A 27,046-nucleotide genomic window follows, 5' to 3' on the forward strand; every position below is an offset into this window, starting at 1 on the left:
CAATGTCTTTACTTGTGCTTCTTTGCTTGTTTAAACTCAAGGAAATCTTTCTAAGTTCTTTGTAATCAGCACATAAACAGCTAAGCACATACACTGAATCTGCATATTCATCCTCTTAAATTACAAAAGCCGTTACAATCAACCTAGGAGTGGGAAAAAGGCAAGTCCTTCCAACCTTCCTCACCTGGTCATAACAGGACCCCTAGTCTGCAATAACTGACTTTGTCTTCCTTTTTATCTGGGTTGAATTTAAACTGAGAAAGTGTAATAGCCTGTTTTTTTGTTGTTGTTGGGCCTGAAACTAATAATTGACATCAATTGATACACTGCACCATTGTGGAGGAAACACTCCTATAGTTTTATCTCTCATTTTCAAATCTTTTTGTTTCATATATTTTGTTGTATCCTCCTGTATTTGCACATTGAACAATATCCTTAAGGTCCAAGCAGTACAATTCTGGTAACGGTACTCAGGCCAGTATTCAGCTCACTTTGCTGATCCTTTTATTCACTTGACTTGCAAAATGACTCACATATGCCTGTTAACAAAGATATCAAATTTTTGTCTTGGCAGGAAACTGGTGCTTGCAGAATTACCCATGTAACATGATTAGTTGGGCATGCCTGATGGCCATTGTACCTGCACAAGCCAATGAATCAAATGCATATTTCAGGGTTGAGCAGTTTATTCCTATATTCCAACAGTGACTACATTTCAAAAGTACTCCATTTGATGCACAACACTTCAGGATATCTTGAACTTGTGAAAGACTTTCTTTTCAGCTAATTCAGATTGAGGAGTTTGACTGACTCAATAGACGTTTTCTCCTCAAAGCGAAGTCTCGAGATCATCAACTTGCTTGTCTAATAAAGATTACTCTTGGTTGGTTGGTTGGTTAGTTAAACAAATTAAGCTTCAAAGACAAATCGTTGGCTCAAAGGCAACGGGCTGAATTTTCGTTTTTGGGCCGGGAGCCTGACTTTGGGAGTATTTCCGGGTCCTGACTCTGCAGCAATTAGTAGGCAAATGACGGAGTCACTGCCCAATTAAGGACAGGTGTGCTCCTGAGGCTGGAGGGCCTGGCACCCCCATCATCAAAGGTGGCCACTGTTGATGAAGGTAGGAGAAAGAGGGGGCCTCTGAGGATGGAGGTGCCCTCCAAATAATCTTCAAAATGAAGTGGCTACAAATATCAGACCATCATTGTGGAGGGTTTCCTGTGGCCCAAATGTTATTGAGATCGTGAGGGGGTTAGGGTTGGGGAGAGCTTTTTAAAAAAATGGTGCCCCCCCCCCCAGGCTGCTGCTGGCAGGCCACACCCATTCATCAGCCAGGCTTTGGCCTTAGCAGGGGCCCGCTTGCCAATTGGATAATTCCAGTCAACATTGTGTGTGTAGCATTAATAGGCCCTTTAATTGGTTTAAATGGCTATCCACTGCTTCTGGGAGAGTAGCTGTCACCACCCATACCACCACCACCGACCCCCCACCACCCCACAAAGCAGCTTCTTGCAAAATGGTCCAGAATAAGGAGGATGTTGGTAAACTGGCACATTGCTCTCTGATGGCAACCTTCCAGCCCTCTGGCCTCTGGTCCCACTTCCTCAGTCCAAATCCAACACAATGGTGAATTTGCCCAGAGGTCTTGGGTAAATAAACTGGTCTCAAGTTCCCTTTAGCCTCTTCAAAAGATTGAATTGGAAACACATTTCTACCGTAACTTCTGCTGCTGCAAAAAAAAACTGCACTTTCCAGATGGTGATTATAAACAAAAAATGATCAAAGTATTTAGAGTGGCAATTCTTCAGCATTTAATAGTGATAGATTTCAAAATACAAATACAGACTGGCCTCTGTGGACCCCTTTGGACAAGAAGATTGAACAAGTTTTGACTCCGGACATGAGCTCTCCTTAAAAATCAAAATGAAAAAGAAGAATAAGAGAGCAGGTGGAGGAGGAATATTTTGGATCGTTTAGTAAATAGCTTTAGAAATAAAGAGCACACTGACAACACACAGACAGACGGTCACACGCCCCGAAACAAAGACAGAAAGAACACTTGAAATGCTGCAATTCACTTTTTACTATTTCGGTGAATGTATGATCATGCACACAGTGAGAAAAAGGAGCACGGTGAGGTTCAAGGCACAAGTGAGGGAATTGGTCAAGCCCAACTGATTGCACTGCAAAGTGAGGCAGATCTTCAGTTAATACAAATAACATGACAATAACTTCTTTCAGAATGTGTTTTCAAGCTTTTCAATCACCACATTTTAAAAAGCCACTATTCAGTAACATGTGAGTCACTAGGAATTTGCTATCTGTTGAAGCAAATAAGAGGTAGTGGAACTTGTTGACATGCATCAATGTTCAATTACATATACAGATCTACAGTTTGCACTGGACACAGTTCAGCAGCAAGAAACAAATTACTCAAGCTGAATAAAGCATTAGGGTTTTTTTAAAAACAGTGTTGATTATACTTGAAACAGAAAGCATTCACAATGAAAACAATTATACAGGTGTAATGTACAGGCAGCTATTAATAAATTGATAGACAATAGTTTCTGGACAGTGCATTCACCTTTTTTGTGGGCGCAGCTCAGAAGATGTACTGGTCACACTTCTAAAGGAAACAATTTTTCTGAGGGTGTAAATCAGCATGAGAGATGATTGTGGTGAGTGGCAGCTGAATATTCCTTCTACTCTACACCCAATGATATTCCCAATGAGAGTAATATACAGAGTAAAGATCCTCTACTATCCTGAACTGACATCTTAACCTCACTCCTGATAGTGACATATCCATTTTCCATACTCTTAAGATGTATGAGTAGAGTTTAATGCCATAGCTTGATATCACATGTCAACTGTATTAGACGGTCCCACTCATTTACTTCAGACCCCTAACAACTTTGAAATGCTTTCAGCCTGTGTAGGATTTGACCCTAGACCTAAATTGAAAAGACAGCATTTTGATCCATTTTTGCTGCCCAACCTACAACAAAAGCAGAAGCAAAATCTTTGAAACTGCAAATGATTTGTCACCATCTTGAGATATTGTATGGAACAATTTTAAACATTTTAAGACACTTCGGTATTACATTACTGTTAAGTGAAAATTCTGTGTAATACAAGTTTCATATTCTCTATAAATCTTGGGTGAAAATGGAAGGTATTAAAATGTATGATTATTAACCTTTAATGTAGATACCTTGCTATGAAAGCATTTCATTCTCTAAGTAACTTATTAGATAAAAATGCCAGAACAGATGAAGTCATACTGTATCTGAGCTTACTACACGTCTCCATTGTAGATTTAAATACATTCGGAAGGTTGTTGGAGGAGGAAGGGAACTAGTTCAGCCCCTCTGACTGGGAAGCTGAAGTGCAATTCACAGTCTCAGCGAACATTCATTCTCCTGCCCTTATTGGGAAGAACTGCCATTCATGACATGTTATACACGGAGTGAGTTAGGTGATATTTGTGGATGTGGTCCCTTCTAGCTGAGGATTAGGTGATTGCTGAAAAAGCTGAATAGGGAAAGTGAAGAGAGATGAGGCAAATCACCCCAACACAACTTGGAGCAGGCCAGCAATTGTCTTTAGCTAGCCCAAGTCAATGATTTTCTTACAGGCAGACTAAATTTAACCTGGCCTTCTCTGCTTCTTCCCAAATATCAGAACAATAAATAACATTGCATATTGACCAAGGATTTGAAAGCTGCAGTTTATATTAGAGATAGATTGACATTTTCCCCATAGCTTCCTTAGAACAACAAACCATGGACTTAAGAGTCAACCATGAATAATCCAATTTATCTTGTGTAATCAATTTGATGCTAATCACACAATGGAATGCTCTTCCTGCCCCTTAAGGTGCAGCAAGTGTTACATTGCTCAGTGAAGAACAACCGAGTATTAAAGTCACGGTGCCTTCAACTATTGGCCAGATCAAAAAGAATTCAGTTATAAACTGCTTTCAATTATTAATGCAAAAACATAAAAAAAAACTTTAATAAAGAGAGGCAATGGCAACTTTCAACTCATTTAGTCCTGTGCCCCTGCCAGTCATAATGTCTTAAAGTGCCATCGCATTGTTGAATGAAAAATGACCAAGAACCCAGCAGCGATTTCACCAACTTGCCTAGAGGTTGCTAAGTAAAAAGCCACTCTCTTGCAAGTGAGATTTTTTTTGAGTACAAATTCAGGGCTCATCTTGCAGCTTCATAGCTTCTTGGTTCACTCTGCCACTAAGTAACTGCACAAGTGTTGCCTTCATTTGGAATCCTGGCATTACAGCCAATTGGGTCAAGATTTAAGGGTATTGTCAAGTCAGTTTTCTGGTATTCACTCATGTGCCTTCCAGGAATGCTGTGCAAAAAGTAGCCAGCTGGACATCGTGCCCATGGGAAATGATGGTAGGTCTTTGTACTTTTGGTCAAGGCAGCACTACATGAATGAATTTCTAGCCTCTATACCTTTGGTGCAGCACTTTTTTTGAATTTAGACCAAGATGTATATAGCACATCTGTAACTCCAGTCAGTTAATGAAAACTCAATACTTGTGTCAGTTTATCAAAATGTTCAGGAGCACTGGCATTCCCTGCTGTGTTGGATTATCAAAATTTCTAAGTTATACATCGGCCAAGGTAAAGTTTGAAAGTGCTTTACCTGAAATAAGAGAAATTCACCATTTCCAAATAAATATCACCTTTTAGCTGTTAGCTGAAAGCAATTATAAAGATTCAATCCACAAGAGAGCAAGGTGTTCATAGCAAGCTAATACAGCTTCAAAATGGGGGCAATCATTACCATGTCCAATTGTCACTTCCACAAATAAATGGTTTCAGTCACTTCATCCAGACTGTAAAAGCAATGCATCGAACACACGAATAAATCCTATTTTCCATTAAGATGAGCATATTGAACAGATCCACATGGAACTCCACGATCTGCAATCACTAAAGGGCTCTTTTCTAGTGACTCAGTAAATATGTATGACAGGGATCTTACTTGGGCTAATTCAAGACAGAAGAATATTTACGTGGATACACTGTTAAAGAGAAAAGACCTAGAAACATCCATCCCACCTGCCTCATGACTCAGTGTGCTGCTACTGAGTTACACAGACCAGGAGGGATTCAGATTCAGTCCTTGGTATATGCTGAGGGAGGACGTGGGAGAGGATAAGCACAACTGTAGTGTCTTCCAGAAAGACACTAAGGGAAAAAACAAACAAAATCAGCTAGATTCCCATTACTGGCCACATGATCGAATGGCCCACATGCCTTCAGGAATAAAAAAATCTGCACAACACAGAAAATATTTAAATGAAAGCAAGGGATGTTCTTTACTTCTTTTTCTCAACCACCCCAACAATGTTATTGCTTTCAATGGCCATAACCAAAACCTCCATTTATCACAATATTGGGATTCACTAACCATTAGAAATGTGATGATTACTGCAACAAGCCACACTCAATTTTAATTACTAACTTCAATCCGGCCTTCTTTGCTTCTTCTCAAGCTTTCATAAAATAAAACTGTAAATTGATGTATAAAGCCCAGGTCACATTTGAAGCTTCAAGTTCAAAATGCAGACATCAAAATTCAGCATAATTTACATTGAGAAACAGAGATGTTATCTTTTGTAGTTCACAGAATAACGATAAGAGTCATGCATTGAAATACTATTGACCCTAAGGAGTCAAATAGTTACCTGCATTTTATGGAGTTATTCTATAGTGTTTTTTTTTTAAAAGTTCAAGAGCCCAATTCGGATCTTTTTTAAAAAAAACAAAATACATTTTGTTAGCCAGGTTACTTTGGTTACCAAATACACAAGAATTTAAGAGAAAATCTTTTTCAACAGGTCTTCAAAGGATACTTTGCCATTGGCCAACATCTTGCGGTTGGCGAGCGGGGTTGGGGCCCACTTGCCAACGTGTAAAATGACGTGGGGCGCGCATCTGAGTCAGATGTATGCCCGCCGACCTGTCAACTGCCTATTAAGGCCATTAAAAACCAATTGAACTCATTAATGGACCTGGAGCCCAGATGGGCTTGCAAAAAAGCATGAAACTTCATCCACGGGCGGGATGAGGTTTCATGAGTGATTTTAAAAATGCAGAATATTTTGCAATAGAAGTTATGGACTTGTCCCAGCTCATGTGACAGTGTCACATGAGGGGACATGGCAGAGGAAGTTTTTCTAATCTTTATTGAAAGTTTTAAATTGGTGCCAATTTGAGGTGCTGCCTCAGAGATCTGTGTGCTGTTTCGCGGGCATGTGTGAAAGAGCGCACTCCCGGCTGAGGGAATCCCACACCCCCCACCGCCCGCACAGGGTGTGCATAGCACTTCCTGGTCCGCATCAAGCAGGGCGGGCCTTAATTGGCCCACCCACATAAAATGGCAGCGCCGAATGGAAGCATGCCTGCTTCCGCCAGCTCCCGCACATCCCCCTTCCAACGGGGGGGAAATATTGCCCCTTGTGTTACTGGATAAGATTGTAAATGAGGACTGCAGTCAAACTAAAAGAACAGCCATGTTGAAAGGGGTAAATTCCTCTGAAGTTGTTTCAAATGCTCTCAATATCACGGTTAATGTCTTGGTGATTATACTTTATACTGGAAGCACTTTATAGAGAAAACAAAATGTACAGTTTACAGTGCTGCTTTACACATCTAATTTTGCCTTGTTCACCTGTCTCCACATAATGCACATTTTCTTGTTCTTCACTATATACTTGCACACTGGTGTCATTTACAAATTTACATACGCAAGACTCATCTCTTCTTTGTCCACCACAGGCTGCACCAGCCCACTAGCTACCATTGTTCTCATCAAAAGTGGTCATGTCTGTAACCTTGAAAATGTACATATTTATGCCTGAATAATGCAACATTTACAAAATAAAACATGCTGTAAAGCAACGTTTATGATTCACGTTATATATACATTTCCTCTTATTGTCAACTACACGGAGGTGAAAGAACTTATGGCTAAGATGTATAACACAATCATCACATCAGAAAAATCCAAGTCAGGGCTGGATTGAAAAGGTCTGGTCCCTTGAAGCCCATTTAGGAAATGAAATAATTATATGGTTAGTTTACATTGCAAAATGCAACCTATGTAGTTGCAATATTTAAATTGGTCTACTATTGGTCACTGAACCATTCTGAATGGCTTGTCAACACCCAGAACCAGATGTTATTTTTTCCCAAATGGTGCTGAATGGAGTAACTAAGGAGTCAAATCGAGATATCATTCACTTAATTTGAGACAGTTATGTTGCTCTTCATGCAATAAAATTAGCAGAATAAACCACAAATATTTTTGGTTTTATGTAAGCAGCAATTGTTAAAAAATAAAATGGATAAACTAATATACAGTACATTTTGGTGAAGCTGTGTAGACTGTGATAACTGGTGCCACAAAATATATATTACATAAAATACATATTATAGACTACACACTCCACTGGTCACTAGAGTGCACAACTTAAACAAATAGGTTCCCATTGTACAATATTACCAGAAAGCATTGTGTTATACTGATGTGACAATGAATGGACATACTGTATGATATTTGGTCCAATCTGTCTAACTCAGTCCTAAGAATTGCTGAGGTTCAGATGAACTCAGGTTTGAAAACCAGGAATTTGTTGACGTAAAACAGGAGAATTCTTTGCTTGATGGACGACAGCAGAGATGCCACCTTAAAACATAGAAAAGTGCAACCTACCCCACAGAGACCTCTGGACTAGGGACGAGAACTAAAACACCAAAGCAAAAATATCACCCTACTGGAACCATTGATATAAAAACAAGCAGTGTCATAAACTCCCAGTTTTCCGTGCAAGAGTATTTTTACAACAGTTTCATTGAATGAGTTCACTGAAGTAGCACTAATTTAAATGGCAGCATTTACTTTGAGTTAAACCATTATTCTTACATAAATTTAGAAGTTACATTACTATTTTGATGAAAACACGATGAACTGTTTGGAATTTTATAAGCAACACAATTGAGGGAGGAGTTTTATCAAAGAATACTGGCCATTCAAAACACAAGATCATAAAATTCAGTTTCTTGCCATTCAAACTGGCTATTGGCTGAATTTTGCCAAATCTTTGTCAGGCACCCACCACCCCATCCTGCCCTCACCAAAAAAAGTGCTCATAGTGATAAGCAAAACAGCAGAATTAGCTCTGTTCTCCTATCAATTCTCCACAAAAAGGCATCAGAAGGGGAATTTGCATTTGGGAGGAGGAGAAGGTAAAGAAACAATCCTTTTTAAAAAAAAAAAATCCCTATTGAACGTGAGATGCTCCAGATCCCAAGCATTCTCCTGAATTTCTATGGGCAAAGACATGGAAGATCAAATAATCCTTTTGTAAAATATGTAATGAGCTGCGTCACTTTAAGATCGCAGGTATTCTAGCGACACTTATACAAATGGGATATTGAAGCCAAATAAATTTTCCACCTTCTGGTAATATTGCTCATAGAGACGAAAGTTGTGAATCTCAACTTAGACAATAAACAAGCTGTCTTTCTTAAAAATTGCTAAATTCCCAATTACCTTTCAGTAGTTTATATTGAAGAATGAAGCAGTGCAATAGAGCCGTGTCAATATATTAAGGCAGCAAGAAAATCAGTCATTAATCTCACATTACTTCTCATGCAATGAGATGAGAGAGGAAATACATCGACACATTAAGATGGCCATCTAATAGCTAGTGCACTAAACTTAATTTACTGTAAACATATTTAGGCCTGGTTTCCATGGCACTCCAAAAGGGAACAAGTCACATTTATAACCACTCAAATGGCTCCAGGCATAATATTATCTTTAAGGGTTGCAAGAAGATTAGAGTGGTAGAGGTGTAGATTGTTACAATAAACTCAACAATGCTATCCTAGACTAAATCATTTGAACTGGAGTGTCTATTAAAGCAATATATTAGCCTAATAATGGTGCAAAATGTTCTCAGGTACACCGTCTTAAAGTTTGACTTTAAGTCTTAATTACAATGCAAACCATTATAACACACAAAAATTGTTCACCCAGTGTCCTCCATGGTTATTCATACCTAATCATTTGGGATTTGAGTCAGAAAAATATGGATTTTTGTTTCCGTGCATAAAAAAGTAATTTAAGGAGCAGTGATTGGAAGGAATTATGAAATTAATAAAATAAAGCAGCCATTTAGCTTTGGTTTCTGGAGACTAACTTCATTTTTTTTCTCCTTTAACACACCTTAAATACCCTATGTCTGACTCTTCCCGTTCTAATATCATCCTAAAATCAACTAAATTCAGAATTACGGGCGAGCTGTACTGAAACTGGAAATCTCTGTTTAAATACTGAAGCACCGTCATCATGGGGAAAGAACTCTCTGCTGACTGGAGACACTACCCACATCAGCGCTTGTAAAGTGTGAGCTTGCAAAATAAGCAAATATATGCCACCAATTCCTCAATGCTGCTTTTCTAAGAAAGGGAACCAAAGGATAAGTAATCACTATCTGTAACATTGAACTATAAGCATTGCAATCTACAGGTGATGTTTAAGAGCTTTTTGCACAATTTAATTAACAGTTGGTTTCAAATGAAGAGAAGATCATGTATGGGAGTGCATTATTAACGACGATTAAACTGAACAACAAATAAGATGACTGTGAAGGATACCGCATAATCGTGTCTCTGTTCTAGGAATCGGCGTTGTGTATTTTTTTAATTGCTCTAGTTTACATGCTGTTATCTGGACGTAATGCTACTTTATCATACATCAATATCCCCTCAATCTATCATTTTGACTTTTATTTGAAATACAGAACTTCTAATCACAGATAACAGCTCTCGCCAAATAAAGCCTACATACAACATGTCCCGTTTTAAGCTTTAACTAGCTTCTTTCAGATTGGCAGAACAAAGCTTACTGGAGTCTAACAAGGTGTAAAGTCCACAGAACTCAAGTGTCTTGCAGTTTCTAAACAGAAGCTACAAGACAACTTTAAAAAGGGTGCAAACCGTTTGGGTCCTGTGTGCTGGTTAAGGTGAAGTGTCAAGAGGGAAGAAAGGTGAAATGCCCAATACCCAGGATGAAAGGAAGGATTCCTGATTAACTGTATTAGCCACTTGTGATTGATTCCTGTTGAAGCGTTAGTAATAGCTCCTGTGTGGTAAAAGCTCACCAAAGCAACTTTTGCTACGTTAAATGTTTAACAAGAACTGGATTGAGTTTATCATTTGACTTTATCAAAGGATCTGCAACCTGCTCCTCAATATCCCTTTGATACTGTATTCCAGTCTGTGTGTCAGTCTGTGAAGTCATTCAAACAAAACAAATTGTTCCATTGATTTATGAAAGTGGTTCAGGTTGATCCCCATTAAAGATCAGTCCTTGGGTTTGGTCCAGTGTTCTCAGTGGTTATTGTGAGGATGCCTTAGTTGCCATGGGAGCAACACAGTTCTGAAAGTTGGGTGGCAAAGCAGAATTGCAACTTAGTCGTTGATGCTGCAGCCTCTTGCTGTTGCTTGACTCATCTTCTACAAGCCACGGATCTTTTGCTGCCATGGTCACAAAGCCTGAGGCAGCAGAACAGGCCCGCTCCCCACAGATGCTTGTGGCCTGCTCAACCGCCTTACCGTTCCGGTTGAACTGAGCCGATTCCGGGTTTTGATCTTGTAGAACAACCTGAATGTGGTTTATTAGCTCGGTAAAGAACTCTGGAACACCTTCGTATCCTGCAACAAAACCAAACCAGTCATTTGTTTTGCTATAAACGCGCATCATGTTTTGCATCAACGTGAGAAACTGTTATTTGTGAAGAGGCTACACCTACACCTCCTGCCCTTCAAGGCAAACACTGGACTATTTCAAGTCGAACCCACATTTCAATTGCATTGAAAACAAATTTAAAGCTCTCACTTAAAAATTCAATTTTATAAGACGACAAATTAAAATCACACTGCCTCAGGGACACTTGCCCCTAATTCTACCACATTAACCTTTTAAATGACCAAACTTTAACACGTAATATGTAACCTTGGAAGATTAAAGCTTACAATCTATTGAAATTTTTCAAGGATGTAGTGCAGTGCTATTGAAGTGGGAGAACATATCCTATGAATGTGTCGCATCCCAGGTAAAGGAAAAAAATCATCAGTACCTCAAATATAGCATGTATCTAACAAAACTACATTCAACTTCAAGGAATCGCTGGCTGGTTTTCTGTGAGCTGCCCAGTCTTATTTACACCTGCTGTACACAGGCCTGTCCCTCACAGCTCTGCTCCCCCAGAGCTTTCAAAAACATTCAATCTTGCTCCTTAAACCCCTCCAACTTTACTGTGAGAAATAATGGGAGAAGCAGATTACACTGTCCCTCCAGCCTACTCCACTAGAAGTGCTCTACCACTTTGGAATGGTTACCGACTTGTTTTTTTTGCGAACTCTTTCTCAGTTGACTAGCTGGAGTTTGCTTTCAGTGATTTATGGCACAATCCACACCCTCCGAATGGAACCCTGCTATGTTACCAAAATCTTGTGCCCGTGTGAATCTAGCACTGTGGGAATTTCTGTCTTTGTATAGCAACAGACCACCAAGTGAAAGCAAAATAATGTGAATGCCGGAAATCTGAAATAAAAACAAAGTGCTGGAAATACTCAGCTGGTCTGGCAGCATCTGTGGAAAGAGAAATAGAGTTAATGTTGCTAGTCAAACATGACTCCTTCAGAGCCTTTCACCAGATTAACTGATGAGTATAACAGAAATAGAATGATTAACATGATTTTCAAGCTGAAATCAAATAGATTTCAAAAATTAATGTTACAGTAAATAACAATTAATAATGGCTGTGGAGGCCCGGATCCGGAAGTCCTGCGCCCCCCCAACACAGCACCTACCATTTTTGCAGGGACAGCAGTGTGTGTGTGCGTTGGACGGGGGGGAGAATGGGAATGGAAGCAGAAGCAGATTTCAGATTTTCCATCTGTGATTCACAGAGACAGCCACCAATATAAAACAGCAGCCGGCTGCCTCCAGTCATGTCGGTTTTATTGCTAGGAGTGGGAACCACAATGTGTGCAAATTAGGCCTGGTCGGAACAGGTATAAACTTTGTAGAGTTGTTTGGGTAGTTAGGGTACTCTTTTGGATGTGGCCTGGGACACCTTTAGGAGAGGTCAGGTGCCCTTTAGGATTGTCAAAAGTAGACATGAATGTGCATATAAAGTACATAAACTCATTGGAACTGTCAAGCTCATTGGGATTGTCCAAAGGAACTGTCAAGCCATTTAAAACTTCTGCCCTTTAAATATTTGAAAAAAATAACAGCTGTCTGCTGTTCTTTTAAAAAAAATCCATGTTTGTTATTTCACTCTGTTGACATAAACCTGAGGGATTACTGGATTAATGCTGTTTAACTAATTTCACAACCTTCCATCATCACAGTGGCGTGCCTCTCAGTTCACAATTTGCTTGACAGTTCCAAGTGGTTATAGACTCTCTGAAGTGGGACTATGAATTCCAATGCTTACTTTTATAAGGGATTTTAGGAAGTTAAATGCATTAAATAGGTTTTTAATCAATGAGAGTTTTTTTTTTTAAATAGTGAATTCTTAAATAGACACTTCACTATCTTGTCTCAGCATTGTTCCCGAGGTCTGCTCATGGTAGTTACTGGGTGAGTTGGCACTGTAAGGGCAAAATGTGGTGGATAGAGGGCATAGGTTAGCATGGAAGGTATGAGGGGCCAAGGGGAGAGTGGGTGGGGGACATGAGGTGACATAGATTGGCATGGATGGGCATAGGAAGTGTGTGGAGATAAGAGGGTGTGAGGGCAGGCAGGCTGTTTTTTTTTAAATCTTCCACACAGTGCCAATGCACTGAGACAGGTCTTCCGCCCAGTCTGCCTCCTCACCTGGTAGCCTCTGCAATTGCTCTGGGGTCGCCCGCAACAACTTCCATAAACACCCAGTTCCCCCTGTCCTGGACCGAAGACCCAACCTTCCGGGGCACTTTCTCCCGGGTTGAGTTTGCGAAGTCGGGAATTATCCCAACTCTGCATTCCTGACCAGGAGTGAAAATCCAGGCCTTAGGCTTGTTGTTGCCTCTTGCATTCACCATGTCAGCATTAACTAGGGTTTGTAATCACAGACCAAATTTATGCTGACGAATTTGACAAATTGCCTTCTGAGCTCGATAGAACTGTTTTCCAGCACTCTTTCAGGCAGGGTATTCCAAATCCTAATCACTTATTCCATAATAAAAGTGTTTCCTCATGTTGCTTCTGGCTGTTTTGACAATCACCTTTCTTTTGGCACTGGATGAAGTGGCATCTGTGAAGAGTGTTATAAGCAGATGAAAAAAAAACAGAAGGAGCATTTGACATAGGTTGTATGAAACTAGAATTCCCACGACCCATTAAGGTCTCCTGTGCGTGGGCGGGCAGGTCCAGGGACTGTTGATCTTCAAAGGGTGGATGTGAAACGCAAAGATACAGAAGAATGGGATCAATTCATCAGATGCAGAAAATGATAACCTCTCAAATGTGTTCATATATTGCAGTTTCCAAAGGATTTCTGTGCCAGTACAGCTGAAATTCATAAAAACCTACAGGCTGCAAAATAACATCATCCTCTGAAAGTCAAAGCAAGTCCTCAAACCAATGTAGCCAGTTCTGACAGTGATAACATTCTATTTTGTCTAGAATAAACTTGAAAATGAAGAATATGGAAAAGCAAGCATCCATTGTAATAAGCCCACTGCTGCACTGAATAACAACCCCCCCACCCCGATGCAGAATTTAGGGGCGAACCATTGCCATTTAAACTGGAAATTTTGGGAGTGAAGCAATATTAAATCTGAAATAGTGCCATAAAAGAGCACCTTTTATTGAGAGGCAGTTACAGGTTCTGCAGCTATCATCAACATTATTGAAAGAAAAGGTCTGGACTGAATTGCATGATCATGGAGAGAAATTGCATATTTTAATGCATTCAGTAAAATCTGGGATCTGAAAGTGGATGGGAATGAAACTACTCCAGTTGAGGCCTGGAATTCAGAACTCCCACTGGAACACAACGGTCACAAGAAGTCAGAGCTGCCTGAAAGAGACTCTCATAACAGACAGTGAAGCTCATTAAAAAGGACCCACAGAATTCAATCCTGCAAACAACTGCATATCCCCAAAAGGATGAGGCTGTCATTTTGACAAGAGCTGTACAGCAATCTGAGAACAAACTCACTGCTTTCAAAGGCATTATGCAAAATTCAAAAACACACGTGTAGGGAACTAGCAAAGCACCCTCCAGAGTATTACTTCAGCTGGTATGCAAATGCATTTAAGCAGCTTGTTCACAATGGGAATGACTGCATGCTTGAACATCTTTATTTCCTCTGTTTCCCATGCTTTAAGCAATGTTTCTACAGTTAAAGCTGCGGAGGTCACATCAGCTGCTATTCCATGGTGGATTCAGGCTGATTGTAAAGGTGCAAATGGGTATAGAACTCTGCTCCCTGCACCCAAATTTACTTAATTGTATTTAATTTAACTTTACAATCTTAACTGTCTTACAAAGGAGATTTCTGTATTGCCACTTTTTCTCTATTATGTCAATAATGGATTATCAAACACCAAGTGTATTCATTCATTCAAATATTCTGCTCAGCTAGTGCTTTGAAGGCTCTTGTAAAATCCACCGAAATATGAAATCCACTGGAATAACAAAGACAACAGTCGCTTGTATTAATGCAGCACTGCCGGCATAAAATTGTCCAGAAGTGCTCTACAGATAGGCTGAATGAAAACAGATGTCAAACAAAAAAGGGGAGATTCAAGAAGGAGTGACCAAAAGATTGTTCACCGAGGGATTTCAAAGAAGGCGAAAGGGGTTGAGGGGCAGTGGGGAAGGCAAGAGAGATCATTTCAGGCAGCTGAAGGCATGACTGACAACGTTGGGGCGAAGGAGGCAGGGGAAGAGGAGGGATGTGAAAGACAATGGAGTCAGAGCAATTGATGGGAGAATACAGGCTGGAGGAGATTGCAAAGATAGAATGGGGCAAAACCTGATGTGAATTTAAAAAATGAGAACAGTGTTGTGAAACAGATCAGCTACATCCAAGTTTCAGAACTCTAATCAAACAAAATAATTCAGGATAGATCTTAAAATGTTCCTGCAGTCAAATGGGAAGCAGACTTAAAATATGAAATGGATTTAGCTGAATTATGACAAAATTCTAAAACTAAGGGGAGAGAGTAGACGCTTAGTTTTTCTTGGTGCTTACTGTGTACTCTAAATCCACTGGCAAACAAAAAGTTTGCTAACAGCATGGTTACAAACTACTTCAAGAGTTGAAATGAATTTGAAATGGTAAAACGTATTTGTTGTCGGGCTCGCCTTGCCCATCGCTTCCTTCGGTCCTAATTGCAACTCTAGGGTTTTATTCATATTACTAATGATGTCTCCCCATCTCCTTTTATATAGAAAAGAATTATTTTAGCAACAAACTTGAAACACTCAACGTGCAATGTTGTACTGAAATCACAAACAGGCCATTCAACCCAAAAAGGTCCATGGCAGTGTTTATGCTTAACACAAGCCTCCATCCCACCCTACTTCATCTAACCCCAGCAAGATATCCGTGATATCTTTACAGGACAAAAAACATTGCTGCTTACACATGGGGAAGAATTTTCCTGTTGGTGAGCGGGGGCGGGGCCCACTCACCGATGCGTAAAATGACGCTTGGTGACATGGGGTGGGCATCCCAACATCACCCTGCATCATTTAGATTTTCAGTTCGGCAGGTGGGTGCGCAGCACACCCACCAAACTGTCAAAGGCCTATTAAGGCTATTTAAAACCTAATTCAATTTAATGAGCTGCCCGTCCAACTTTAAGGTGGGTGGGCAGGCGAAGAGCCCAGGCGGACTTCACATCTTTCGTGAAACCTCATCCACGGGTGGGATGAGGTTTCATGAAGTGTTTTCAAATCTAATAAAAATTTATACGTTTATTCTTTGACATGCCCCAGCTCATGTGATGCTGTCACATGAGGGGACATGTTTTAAAAGCGTTAAAACTTTTATTTAAAGCTTTAGCACTGAAACAAATCTCTGAGGCACCTCTGTGCCTTGGGGAGATCTCTGTGTTCTCACAGGGAACCTCTGAGGGATACCCACCCCACCCCCCCGCACAGGGAGCACTCAGCACTTCTGGGCGAGAGTCACACCGGGCAGGCCTTAATTCCTTAATCGGCCCGTCCACGTAAAATGGCACCATCAGTTATTTACAAATCAAACTTAACCACTGGATTCCTTTCCTAAAAGGAAACCTCCTTCCTTGACTCAAGCTTTCACAACTTAGGGAAGAACCTTTATCTATCTCAGCCTGAGACTGAGAAGTTGTCTCCAACAAAGATTGATTTTGACCGAGACCTTCAATTGAATTTTCCACTTCATCAGGTAGGTCTGACTTGGATCTGAGCTGGTTTCAGGCACAACTTGTGTTGGAGTAACTATTGGTATTCTACTCATATCCCAGCTGTCCAATTCATCAGACTCATTTGATTCTTCCCAACTCCCTTCTTCTTCGTGAACCTCTGAAGCTAAAACATTATCTAAATGTACAAAACTAACCTTTCCACTATCAAACACCTTGACCAAAGATGTGCCAGGACAGCATATTTTCATGACCTTTCCTGGTAGCCACTTCAACCATTTATGATGTTCTTTCATCTTCACCTTCTGGTTCAACGTCAGGCTTCTTTCTCTCACTCCACCCCCATCATGACTCTCTGCCTGAATTGTTCACCATCTACTGGCTGCGCTAAATGTGGTTTCAGCAATGAAAACTTTGTTCTGAGCTGTCTTCTAAGAAACAATTCAGCTGGCGGTAGTAGTGTGGGATGTGTTGCAACAAACAAGCAAGACATTTGCCAATTTACAATTCAATGACATCTGAAACTTCTTCCAATTTGTACCTAGCATCTTCTTACAAATTGCTAAATGCACACTTGTTGTGCTCTGCTGCTTCATTTGAAGCAGGATGATATAGTGGAACTCTAGTGTGTGTTTTATCCCATTCATTCTCATGAATTCTACAAATTCTTCTGAACAAAACAAAGGTCTGTTGTCAGAGATAATTTCCTCTGGGAACCCATAAGCAGCAAACAAACTATCAAAATATCAAAAGCTTTGCTTGTTGTTGTTAAATTCATCAGGGACCCCTCAACCCACTTTGAATGGCTACCACAATGAATCAACAGAAGCCAGAAGATTTGGAAGGAATTAAACTTTCTCTTCTAGAACAAGGGCAGATTTGTGCTATTTACTGCCGTGAGCTACAATACTGGTGCAGGGCAACACTAGAATCTATTGTATCAAGTGGAAGTAGCTATCTTGCAGAGTGTTTCCTAGATGACTATGCAAAGCACATTCTGGTGAAAGCAAAGGATGTACAAAGAGCAGTTGATAGCTTTTGAAAGCTATTATACACTTGCTAAAAAGTTCACACTGCTTGGCATACAGCCAGTGACATTGCACATTGAAGTTTGTGAAGAGAAAACAAAAATTGGCCCAGCAGCAAAATGGGAGTGTGCCACAATACAGTATTTCTAAAAAAATGCCTCGAGAATCTGAAGCTGTTGAGGCAAAATTACAAAAAGTGTTACTGGAGTTACCTTTGCAGTTCAAATACCCAACTGAACTAGTTTAATCCAATTTGGTTTATATACATACACAAATGACCACTAGAGGGTGCTTTTACAATATCCTTCTATTTCTAGCTTTATCGTATGTTTATCTAGTTTCTCCTTAAATACATTTATCGTAATTCACAGGATTTGCATTTTACACAAGAAAAATAAACGCAGAGAAAAACATTGTAAGATCTTCAGCAAAAAATACTTGCACTTAGAAACTTTGCCAAACCACTGGACTCTCAAGTATGCTAGAAATATTGGTGACTGGGAGCTTGGATTTAAATTATCAACCAGCATTCACTCTTTAAAGGAGCAAAACAAGCTGTTTACCTGGGAATGCATTAATATCGATGACAGCGTGTTGGCCAGTCTGGTTATTGATGATTACGTCAATGCCGAAGAGGGATACGCCAAGTGCTTCACGCAGTGCCCTGGATATTTTTCTGATAACTTCATCGCTTGGGGGTCTGAAGACACCTTCCACTACATCAAGCTGAAAAGAACACAAATACCCACAGTGGATTCATATGCTTGTTTGTTACTCAATAGGAAAAAAAATCCGAGGTTTTCCTGACACAATGTCACAGTTACAAACTAAGCATATGTCACAGTTTTACACAACAGAAAATGCCTTAAACAAGAAGCATCAATCACTTGAATAAGCAACTATTTTTATTGTGCTACTTGTCATGTCCCAGTATATTCTGAATTTCAGACTAATTTTTAAGAATTGATCACAAAAGGCTACAAAAGATGGATCACCTGACTTCTCTTGTGGATTGAAACCAGTCCCCAGTCACAAGAGGGAACGAAAGGAACATTCACCACTGATGTTGTATCAATGCCTTCCCTGAAACTAACTCAGGAGGGTATTATCAACTGAATGGGTCTTTCAAATACAAAGGCACTGGCTGTCTCAAACACTCAAGGTGTGAAAGGCACTATGCAGAATGTATAATTGACCTAACCACCCACATCATATGATGAGACAACCATACTTTGTTTGCTTTTAAAAACAACAGGAGCTCTTTTACAGACAGATTGCCACCAAAAGCCATTGAACCAGCTGCAAGTGATCCAGGCAGCTAAGGTAATAAGCAGCAATACCTTGAAAGTGGGAGAAGGACACTTCCCCCCCGCCCCCCTCAAAACTGTTCCAACTTCGAGTTCACCTGAGAACCAACCACCTGGAAATTCAACTGCCAGAAACCTCATGGAGAATCCTCTGCTTTACAAGACCTTCACTTCAACTAAAGCATCAACTAATCCAAAAAATTCCAGGCTGCCACGAAAGAGACATAAGTATAAGTTGCAACTGTTATGTTTTACCTTCATCTGTATCTAATCTTTGTGTGACAGATAGTGTGGGCGAGATCAGTGATTGAGACATCATGTTTTAAACATCCTAGGTAAATGTGTGATTATAAATAACCTTTGTTTTTAAAATTCACCAAAAGCTTGCTGCTGGAATTATTTAACTGGGGCCATCACTGAGGGTAAGAAAACAGGTAGCCCCTTATGTATAAAAATACTGATCTTGGGCAGAAAAAAAAAAGGAACATCTAACTTCTGTCCATTACGTACTTGTGAGACTGCAAGCAGCTGAATTAGCAAAGCCTAAGGCATCTCACAATCTTTAAAGAATGTGTAGGAAATTAGGTAGTCACGAATTTGGACAATCCCAGTGACAAAGGATACTTCTGGATGAAGTGCCTTGCTATTTATAGCTTCGAACAAAGGGATTCCTTCACTGTAACAATGTCAGAATCCTGGAACTTCCTTCCTAACAGCACCGTGGGGTCACCTTCACTACACAGGCTGTAGCAGCTCAAGGTGGCGATGGCTCACCACCACCTTCTCAAGGGCAATGAGGGATAGGTAATAAATGCTAACCTTGCCAGCGGCACCCACATCCCATGAATTAATAACAGGACAAAATCTTTTAATGAGCGAATTTCTAAGAGGTCGGAAGCAAATTAAACTACAAGTTGTAAAAATTGACTGCATCAACCTCGTTTGCATTGTAAGTTATGATCATTTTAATTTCGTGTTTAGCTTCGGTTTTCTTGGTACTTGTAAGGGTTTATTTTGCTTTTTTGCCTTTCCCATTGGGGAAGAGTGAAATTTGTAGCTGAGCAGCACATCAGAGCTGTTAAACAATTCATTTGTTTAAAGCGCTCTACGCCTCAGCTGATAAGGTAACATTATTGAGCATTGTACAGTCAGGTGTTCAACAATCCAACGTGGCAGGTGGGTCATTAGCTTCCAGTGCCACCCATCAATGGTGGCAATGAACCAGTTAATCTAAATACAGCAACAAAATCTACACTGCACCAAAATTAAACCAGCCCTGCTCAGCAGAGGAGCTAATTATTATCTGGTTGTTTTGCTTTTTCTTCAGCAAAAGCATGTCACATCCTTCAAAAGAGAACTCACTGACAAAGCCTTAGCAACCAACCGCACATTTCAAAACTAAAATTCATACCAGTTCGAATCCCATTATGCTTTCTTTGATGCAAAACAGGGAGAACTGCAGTAAAGCTTATCTCCAGTTTTCCATCAGTTTTAAACAGTCTTTTCTAAACAATAGTGGAAAACAGCCCTCGCTTGGCCTTTCAAATCACATTGAGCCTGCAGGCAGCCAGAAGCAGTCACGACAATAAAATTAAGTAAAAGGGCATGAGGAGCTCTGTGTCAGTAATGGAGAAATGGCTTCCATTCCACACTAGAACGATTTCCAGCAAAATGCTTAACTGATCCTATAATCCCAGGACAGGCACTGTTAAATGGAATATCAGCTTGACCCTGCATAGGCACCCATTCATTTGCTTATCCAGTAGTTTGGCAAAGAGATCAGAAAAGTTTAAGCCTTCTGGATGATCCCTGCAGGCCCACTTAGTTGCCTGGCCTGCATTCCTCATCAAACCCACAGGGCTCCTTCCAAGCAGTGAGCACTGTTGCCACTTGGGCTTTCAGCTCCATTGTAAAAGTTATTTGTTGGTTGCAGTGCCAAATACCAAATGGTCAACTTTCCTTTGCACCCTCACAGTTCATACGTTGACAGGAGCTCTGGCTATGATGCAAGCATGCTGTGCTTTTTTCACATTTGCACACACAAAACAGCACGCGGCAGAGCTTCTCTTAACCTTTGTATCATCAGGTAGGAAGGAAGCTATGGCAGGTGAACAAAGGCTCATTTCTTCCATACCCTGCTCCTGCTTCCCTCCATTTAAAACACAATTATATTCATTCTCAGGGGGTCCCTGGAAGAGTTAAACCAGGAAATAACTATGGAATTTTGTCTTTTAACAATATAACGTCCGCAAAGAGAAGTATAGGAGTTGGAGGGGGCAGGGGCAAGAGTGGGGTGGTGGTGGACGGAAAAGAGGGTGTTTAACTTCAAAAGAAAATATAGGAGGTCAAAGGTTAGTACTTACTGCTGTTAAGTCAGAAGAGGACTCTGGTTTTGAGACATTGTGACTGTTGAAGAATATTGTTTTTCTGTCTGCAAGCAATAGAAATTTGACAAAAATTTATATGTATTCAAAACACTTTAAAGGGATAAGTACATTTTGGAGACAACTTTTTTTAAAACATAAGAGAATAATATATTCTAATCCCTTCACAGATTTTTTTTTTTAAATTAAAGGCCAATCGACTGAACTCCAAACCCAGCTGACCATGCTCAGTATCTAAAGTATATCTCAGCAAGGGATTGTGTATGGAGTTAGGACAAAGTGTCTCTGACACTATCCTCTAACGAGAAGGGAGCGAGATCAGGGTGAGAACATAGCATTCCTGAAACTTAGTCTGGCATTTTCTACTTTAGGGATGGACTGGATTTTTACCTGCACCTTGGGTGAGGTTTCTGTTTGGTGGCATGAAGTATACTGGCTTACTAGACCCAATCAGGGAAAGAACATTAACAAGTTGATTCTGAAACAAGGCTTTTAGTGAATAGACTGGGTGTTTGAGGGCTCAATTTAGTTCAGAAAAATTACTAACAGGCAACTCGGGTGTGCTGGATATGGGCCGGAAGTGTAATATTTCTCACCACGTCTCTCCAGCAACTAACCTGAAACGCCCCTGGAAAAGTTCTTCAGTGACGGCCGTTCAACCACACTGCACGACTCTCCAACAACAAACACCTTGTAGAGAACTGCGTTGTGGTTTATGAAGCTCTGGATGACGCACTGGGGCTTTATGTCTTTCAAGCCATCTTCACTGAAAATAATTGCCATCTGTGGAAACAAATAGTCCGCACATATATATTATACGGACCAACCATTCCAATTAACTCATTCTTTCTTCAGATCTCAAATCTATTGTAATTTGTACTTTTCTCATGTCTTTTCTACTTCTTAAGTCTTTTGGTAAATTACCATCACCCAAGCCCCATTTCTGGATGCATCTTATCTGCAATCAATTTTGGTTATATCTTACACTTTTGGTTTTAGCCGTTTGCCTGTGTTTCACATCAAGATAAGTCACGGTTCATAATTGGGAAAGAAAGAATTTGCCTTTCACGCCTTCGGCATGTGTCAAATTTTGAAACGTAGTCACTGTCGTAATGCGGAGAAACACTAGATTTTCACATAGCAAGATCCAACAGACCACAAGCCGTTAGATAAACCGGATTAACCTGCTCTAGCAATTCACTAGGTCACTAGAAGAATCCCCCTGCTCTTCTTCAATTAATTCCACTGGTTTCTTTTTTCACCTCCAATCGAGGGGCAGACTGAGCCCCTGTTTAATCTCTCATTCAAAAGACGGCACATCCAATGGTACTGTGAAGTGTCAGTCTAGATTAAGTGCTCAAGTCTCTAGTGTGGGCTTGAATCCACAATCCCCTGACTCAGAGGGAAGTGTAGCACCACTGAGCTACTTCTCACACAAAAGAGTACATATTTAAGGATTAATATTTTGCCTCTTTCTAAAGCACATTTTAAATTAGAAGGCTCCCTCTTCTTTATATAGAACTTTTTAGCATCCTTCTCTCTTACTCACTACACTCCAGCTGTGACTGGTAGACTGGATAGGGCCCTGCTCTCAGAAATCTAAGACGGCCTGTGGCATGTGGTCAAGGCAGGTGAGCTAAACCCCCCAAAACCCAAATTCTCCCTCTACCCAATTCTGATTAGCCACAAATATTTGTTGACGGATGAATTCTCTTCAGATTTTAAAATATACCTTTTTGAAAAAAAATCACAACTTCTTGCAAGTACAATTTTTCCACAAATTTAGGCCAAATATCAAAATAGATCAAGGCTGAAAAACCCACAGTGGTCTTCCAATGGACCCTCACCTGCCCTGAGAATACTCATCCCCCACCCCCCACCGCACCTCAAACTCTGAATTGAAGCAGAATATAATAAAGTGAGCACGGGGTTCGTTGTGCAATGTTCCATCAAACAGCCAGCACCAACCCAATGAGCCAAACTCAGTTTCCTATAGTCCTGAGTAACTCTCTTCCCTTAGATTTCCAGGCGAGAGGTCAGCACCATCTCAATATCCCATTTCTGGCAAATCCCTCCAGCTGGCCTTGCTGTTCTTTTGGATTCAATACAACTGATTTCTTGGAATTCCTTCTAGTTTGTCATGTAAAATTATGCTGTTGAATTGGCCAATTATCTATCATTACAGGCTGTATAATGTCATTATTACCTAAATTCAAAACAAACAGTTTTTAAAAAGAAATCCTGCAGCACATTTGCTCATTGCCAACATTTTCTCAACATCGCTTTGAAATGGTTTTCGTTTTAGCTTGAAGCGCAAGATGTCTACGCGCAGCCAGCTCCTGAGGAAGGCCAAAAATGCCCAACTCATCCAACCTCCAACACTCCTACCCTCTGCGAGAGGGGCAACAAATTCAGACTCGATCAGACTGGGAAATATTTATCGACATACGAAGATACTGTCCCACATTCCGTTTCAAGGCAGTCAAACGGTGTGGGGGACAGACAGGGAAAGCGGAATTGAGACTAAGTAGGCCAGCCATGACCTTATTGAATGGCGGAGCAGGCTCGAAGGACCAAACAGCCTATTCCTGCTGTGTTCCCATCAGGACAAATTCCTCCCTTCACAAAATAGAAATTGGCCAATGCAGTTACTTATTTAGATGTGAGATTTTCTTTTCCCCCCAAGGAACCCCTTCTTGTTTACCCAGTCAGCACATTTAATGTGTTTTTGCTGATATGCAGCATATTGTTGACTGGGAATCTAGTGCCATCTGGAGGCACGTCCAAGAGTTACACTCACCCATTTTGAAGCTGGGAGTAGGGGAATTTACATTGTGAATTTCTGCTATATCAAGTGCCCAGCCAAATGCATATGCAAGCCCCTGCTTGTATCATTTACCAGAGCAAATTGCATATTTCTACATAGCCATTTGTCATCAGCCGCTGCAATACCCTTCTGCAGGTAGGTCTGTTATGCAGCAGTTAATTGTCCAAAAGATTACACAATAAAAACAGAAAGTGACAGAAAAACTTAGGTATGGCAGCATCTGTGGAGAGAAAAACAGGGGTAATGCTTCGAGTCCAATATGACTCTTCTTTGGAACGCCACATTCCTTCCGGATAGCTTCCGTATTCAAAGAATCATCTTCCACCATTTCCACCACCTCCAGCATGATGCCACTGCTAAACACACCATCTCTTCCCCTCCCGTTAGTATTCCAAAGGGGCCACCCCTTCCACGTCACCCTGGTCCACACCCTCTATCACCCCCAGCAGTTCAACACCTTCCCATGCAATCGCAGGAGGTGCAACACCTGCCCTTTTACCTCCTCCCTCTAATTCTGCTTCTCCTCCACAGATGCTGCCAGGCCTGCTGAGGTTTTCCAGCATTTTCTGTTTTTATGTCAGGCCTCCAGCATTTGCAGTACTTTGCTTTTATACACATGCTCCAAGTTGGGTGTAGTGTGACATCAGGACTTCAGACAATAAAAGACGATAAGAAGAGGGACAGCAATCTAGAGCACTGCGACAATTTAATTCTACAGACGCAGGGCAAAACAGCAAAGATCAACAAGGGGTCTCCAACTATCTCAAACGTGCAAGGGTTCAGGGATAGTCAGGTTACGCATGCCTGCAAATCTGAAGAATTTGGATGAGGCTGATGCAATAAGGAAAAGACAAAATAAGAAAATTTCCTCTAAAATATGGCTGGGCTCTATTCTACTCACAGCACCTCACAGTAATAAAGTATTAGAGTGTCTTTGGTTTTAAGACAACACCTACTATTTAAAGTTCGGTGTACATTTTCACAATCCTCTCAAGTACCAGTAAAATATAGATTTTAATTTGCTGATACTGAAAATACATCAAATTTTACTGGATTCATAAGTGCCAGGCATAGAAGACCTAAGGTGTTCATTAAGGCAAGTCTATAGGCTTATCAGGGTTTTATTCACAACTATCTTTTGCTCAATCACTAAATGAGAAATGACAGGGATTTGATTCACCATCTAAAGAATTTTTGAGGCCCCTTCTCAAAGGGTCATTCTTGCTTTCAGGCATCCTACACAGCCTGAGGCATTCTACATTATGTCACAGTTAATTGGAGAAAGTGATTAATTGAATGGTATTTTGAGAGGGCCCTGCTGGCGGGCATTCACAATTGCCTGAGGCAGCGTCACAGTTAGAATAAGCCTACCATACCATGACAATAAATAAACGTGACAGACTTGCGGTCTTAACATAAACATGTGCGCGGAAAACTGTCCTTGCCTTTCTGAAATCAACTATAGCACAGTGTTGCCTTTCATGTACAATGAACGTGGGTCTCCTCCTGTCCCAGATCTTGTACAGCTGCCCCTCCTAATGTGTTCCTGAAAAACAGTGTGCTAAATGAAAACATGCTAAACAAAATCACTTTCCCATAAGGCGGCACATAAAGGGTAGATTACGTTCCTGACGTGTAATTTTTAGATCAAAAACCTGTTGACTACCTTGAACCTAACTGGCCCAAAAGTCCTCTATCTACTTGACTGCCATTCATCACTTCCCACCTGCTGTCCCTTCCCTAACCCCCTTTCCGGACCCCTTGCCACTTCCCACTTGCCTGGCAGCAAGGGCTCGGGAGAGAGGCAGCAAGTGGGAAGCGGAAACAGTGCCCAACAGAAATACTGACAGCATGCACAGTTACAATGCGGCTCTTAGCACATGCACAATAACCACAGTAAAACGAAGGCAGAGGACACAGCTGGCACTGCTATTTGACGAAGTTCCATGATTTACAAACTGCGTTAAAATAAAAACATGTTATCAGAACAGACTTTAAATGGGGGATAACCGCAACAGTTGGGAGTTCTGTGGCGATTAAGGGGCTGCTGCTCGCCAGACCACATGCACTGCCATTCAGTGGACTGACAGAACCCTTAGCAACAGGAAAACATTGCAACTGAGCAAATTACCATGGGATAATAAAGTGGAGGAATTGAGTTAGACATACGATGATTGAATATTGCCATATAGCACAAGAGTATTCCCATCTAGAAGGACAAGGGCAGCATAGAAATCCTATCACCTCCAAGTTTCTCTTCAAGTCATCCACTATCCTAACTTGGATATTTATTGCCATTACTTCATCTTTGTTGGAGCTCTCTCCTGGACAGCACTGAGTTTACCTACACCAATGGAGTGCAGCGGTTCAAGAAGGTTTGTTATGATGGTAGTTAATGGAATCCATAGTGCGTGATGTGACTCGGTTCAAGGCGGCAGCTCACCACCAGTTTTAAAAAGTAACTAAGGATAAGTAATAAACGTTGGTCTTGCTAAAGATGTCCATAGCCACAGAATGAATTTCTTTTAGAACTACAGTTTAAGGGGTTTTACCAGAACAGTCTTACTGCCATCTTTTTTCTGTAAAGCATCACAGGACATGCTTTGCCTGAGGGGGTAAATAGGTAAGTTGCTCATGGGGCTTCCCCAGCTCTGCTCTAGAGTGGCTGTGACAAGGGTAGTTGCTGTGGCAATTTTTCCTCCGCTTTTCTGCTCCTCTTCCTTGCCGAAATCCCTGGATTTCACACTGCAGGTCTCCACATCACCAAGGCCGAGTCATCATTATGGATGGCCATGATACTGGGGAAAGAGTCACATCACGCACTAGAGATTCCGTTAACTACCATCATAACAAACCTTTGCTACCAAAATGATCAAAAAACAAAACTTTCCACAAAAAAATGGAAACCATTAAATTAGAAAACCACAGTAATTTTGTGGATCTAAAACCACACTGGCCCCAAGTAACAGCAGGCTTTACAGTATCACTGGCAGAGGACCGGGCACAGGCTGCCTAACATGGTGCATAACATAATATGCAAGA

At 40.8% G+C, this 27,046-nt stretch overlaps 1 protein-coding gene across 2 annotated transcripts in view; it reads right to left on the reverse strand.

The window, feature by feature from the left end:
* Nucleotides 1-6,925: 6,925 nt before the first annotated feature.
* LOC121292530 (inositol-tetrakisphosphate 1-kinase-like) overlaps nt 6,926-27,046 on the reverse strand; it is a 214,734-nt gene continuing 194,613 nt past the window's right edge. For both annotated transcript variants that reach the window (XM_041214623.1, XM_041214624.1), the window contains exons 8-11: nt 21,795-21,960; nt 21,157-21,224; nt 18,050-18,212; nt 6,926-10,760 (exon numbers count right to left, since the gene is read on the reverse strand). In XM_041214623.1, coding sequence (XP_041070557.1) covers nt 10,444-10,760; nt 18,050-18,212; nt 21,157-21,224; nt 21,795-21,960 — 714 coding nt within the window. In that variant the 3' untranslated portion in view covers nt 6,926-10,443. The remainder of the gene's footprint in view (nt 10,761-18,049; nt 18,213-21,156; nt 21,225-21,794; nt 21,961-27,046) is intronic.

The sequence above is a fragment of the Carcharodon carcharias genome, chromosome 20, assembly GCF_017639515.1.
Source record: "Carcharodon carcharias isolate sCarCar2 chromosome 20, sCarCar2.pri, whole genome shotgun sequence".
Lineage (NCBI taxonomy): Eukaryota > Metazoa > Chordata > Chondrichthyes > Lamniformes > Lamnidae > Carcharodon > Carcharodon carcharias.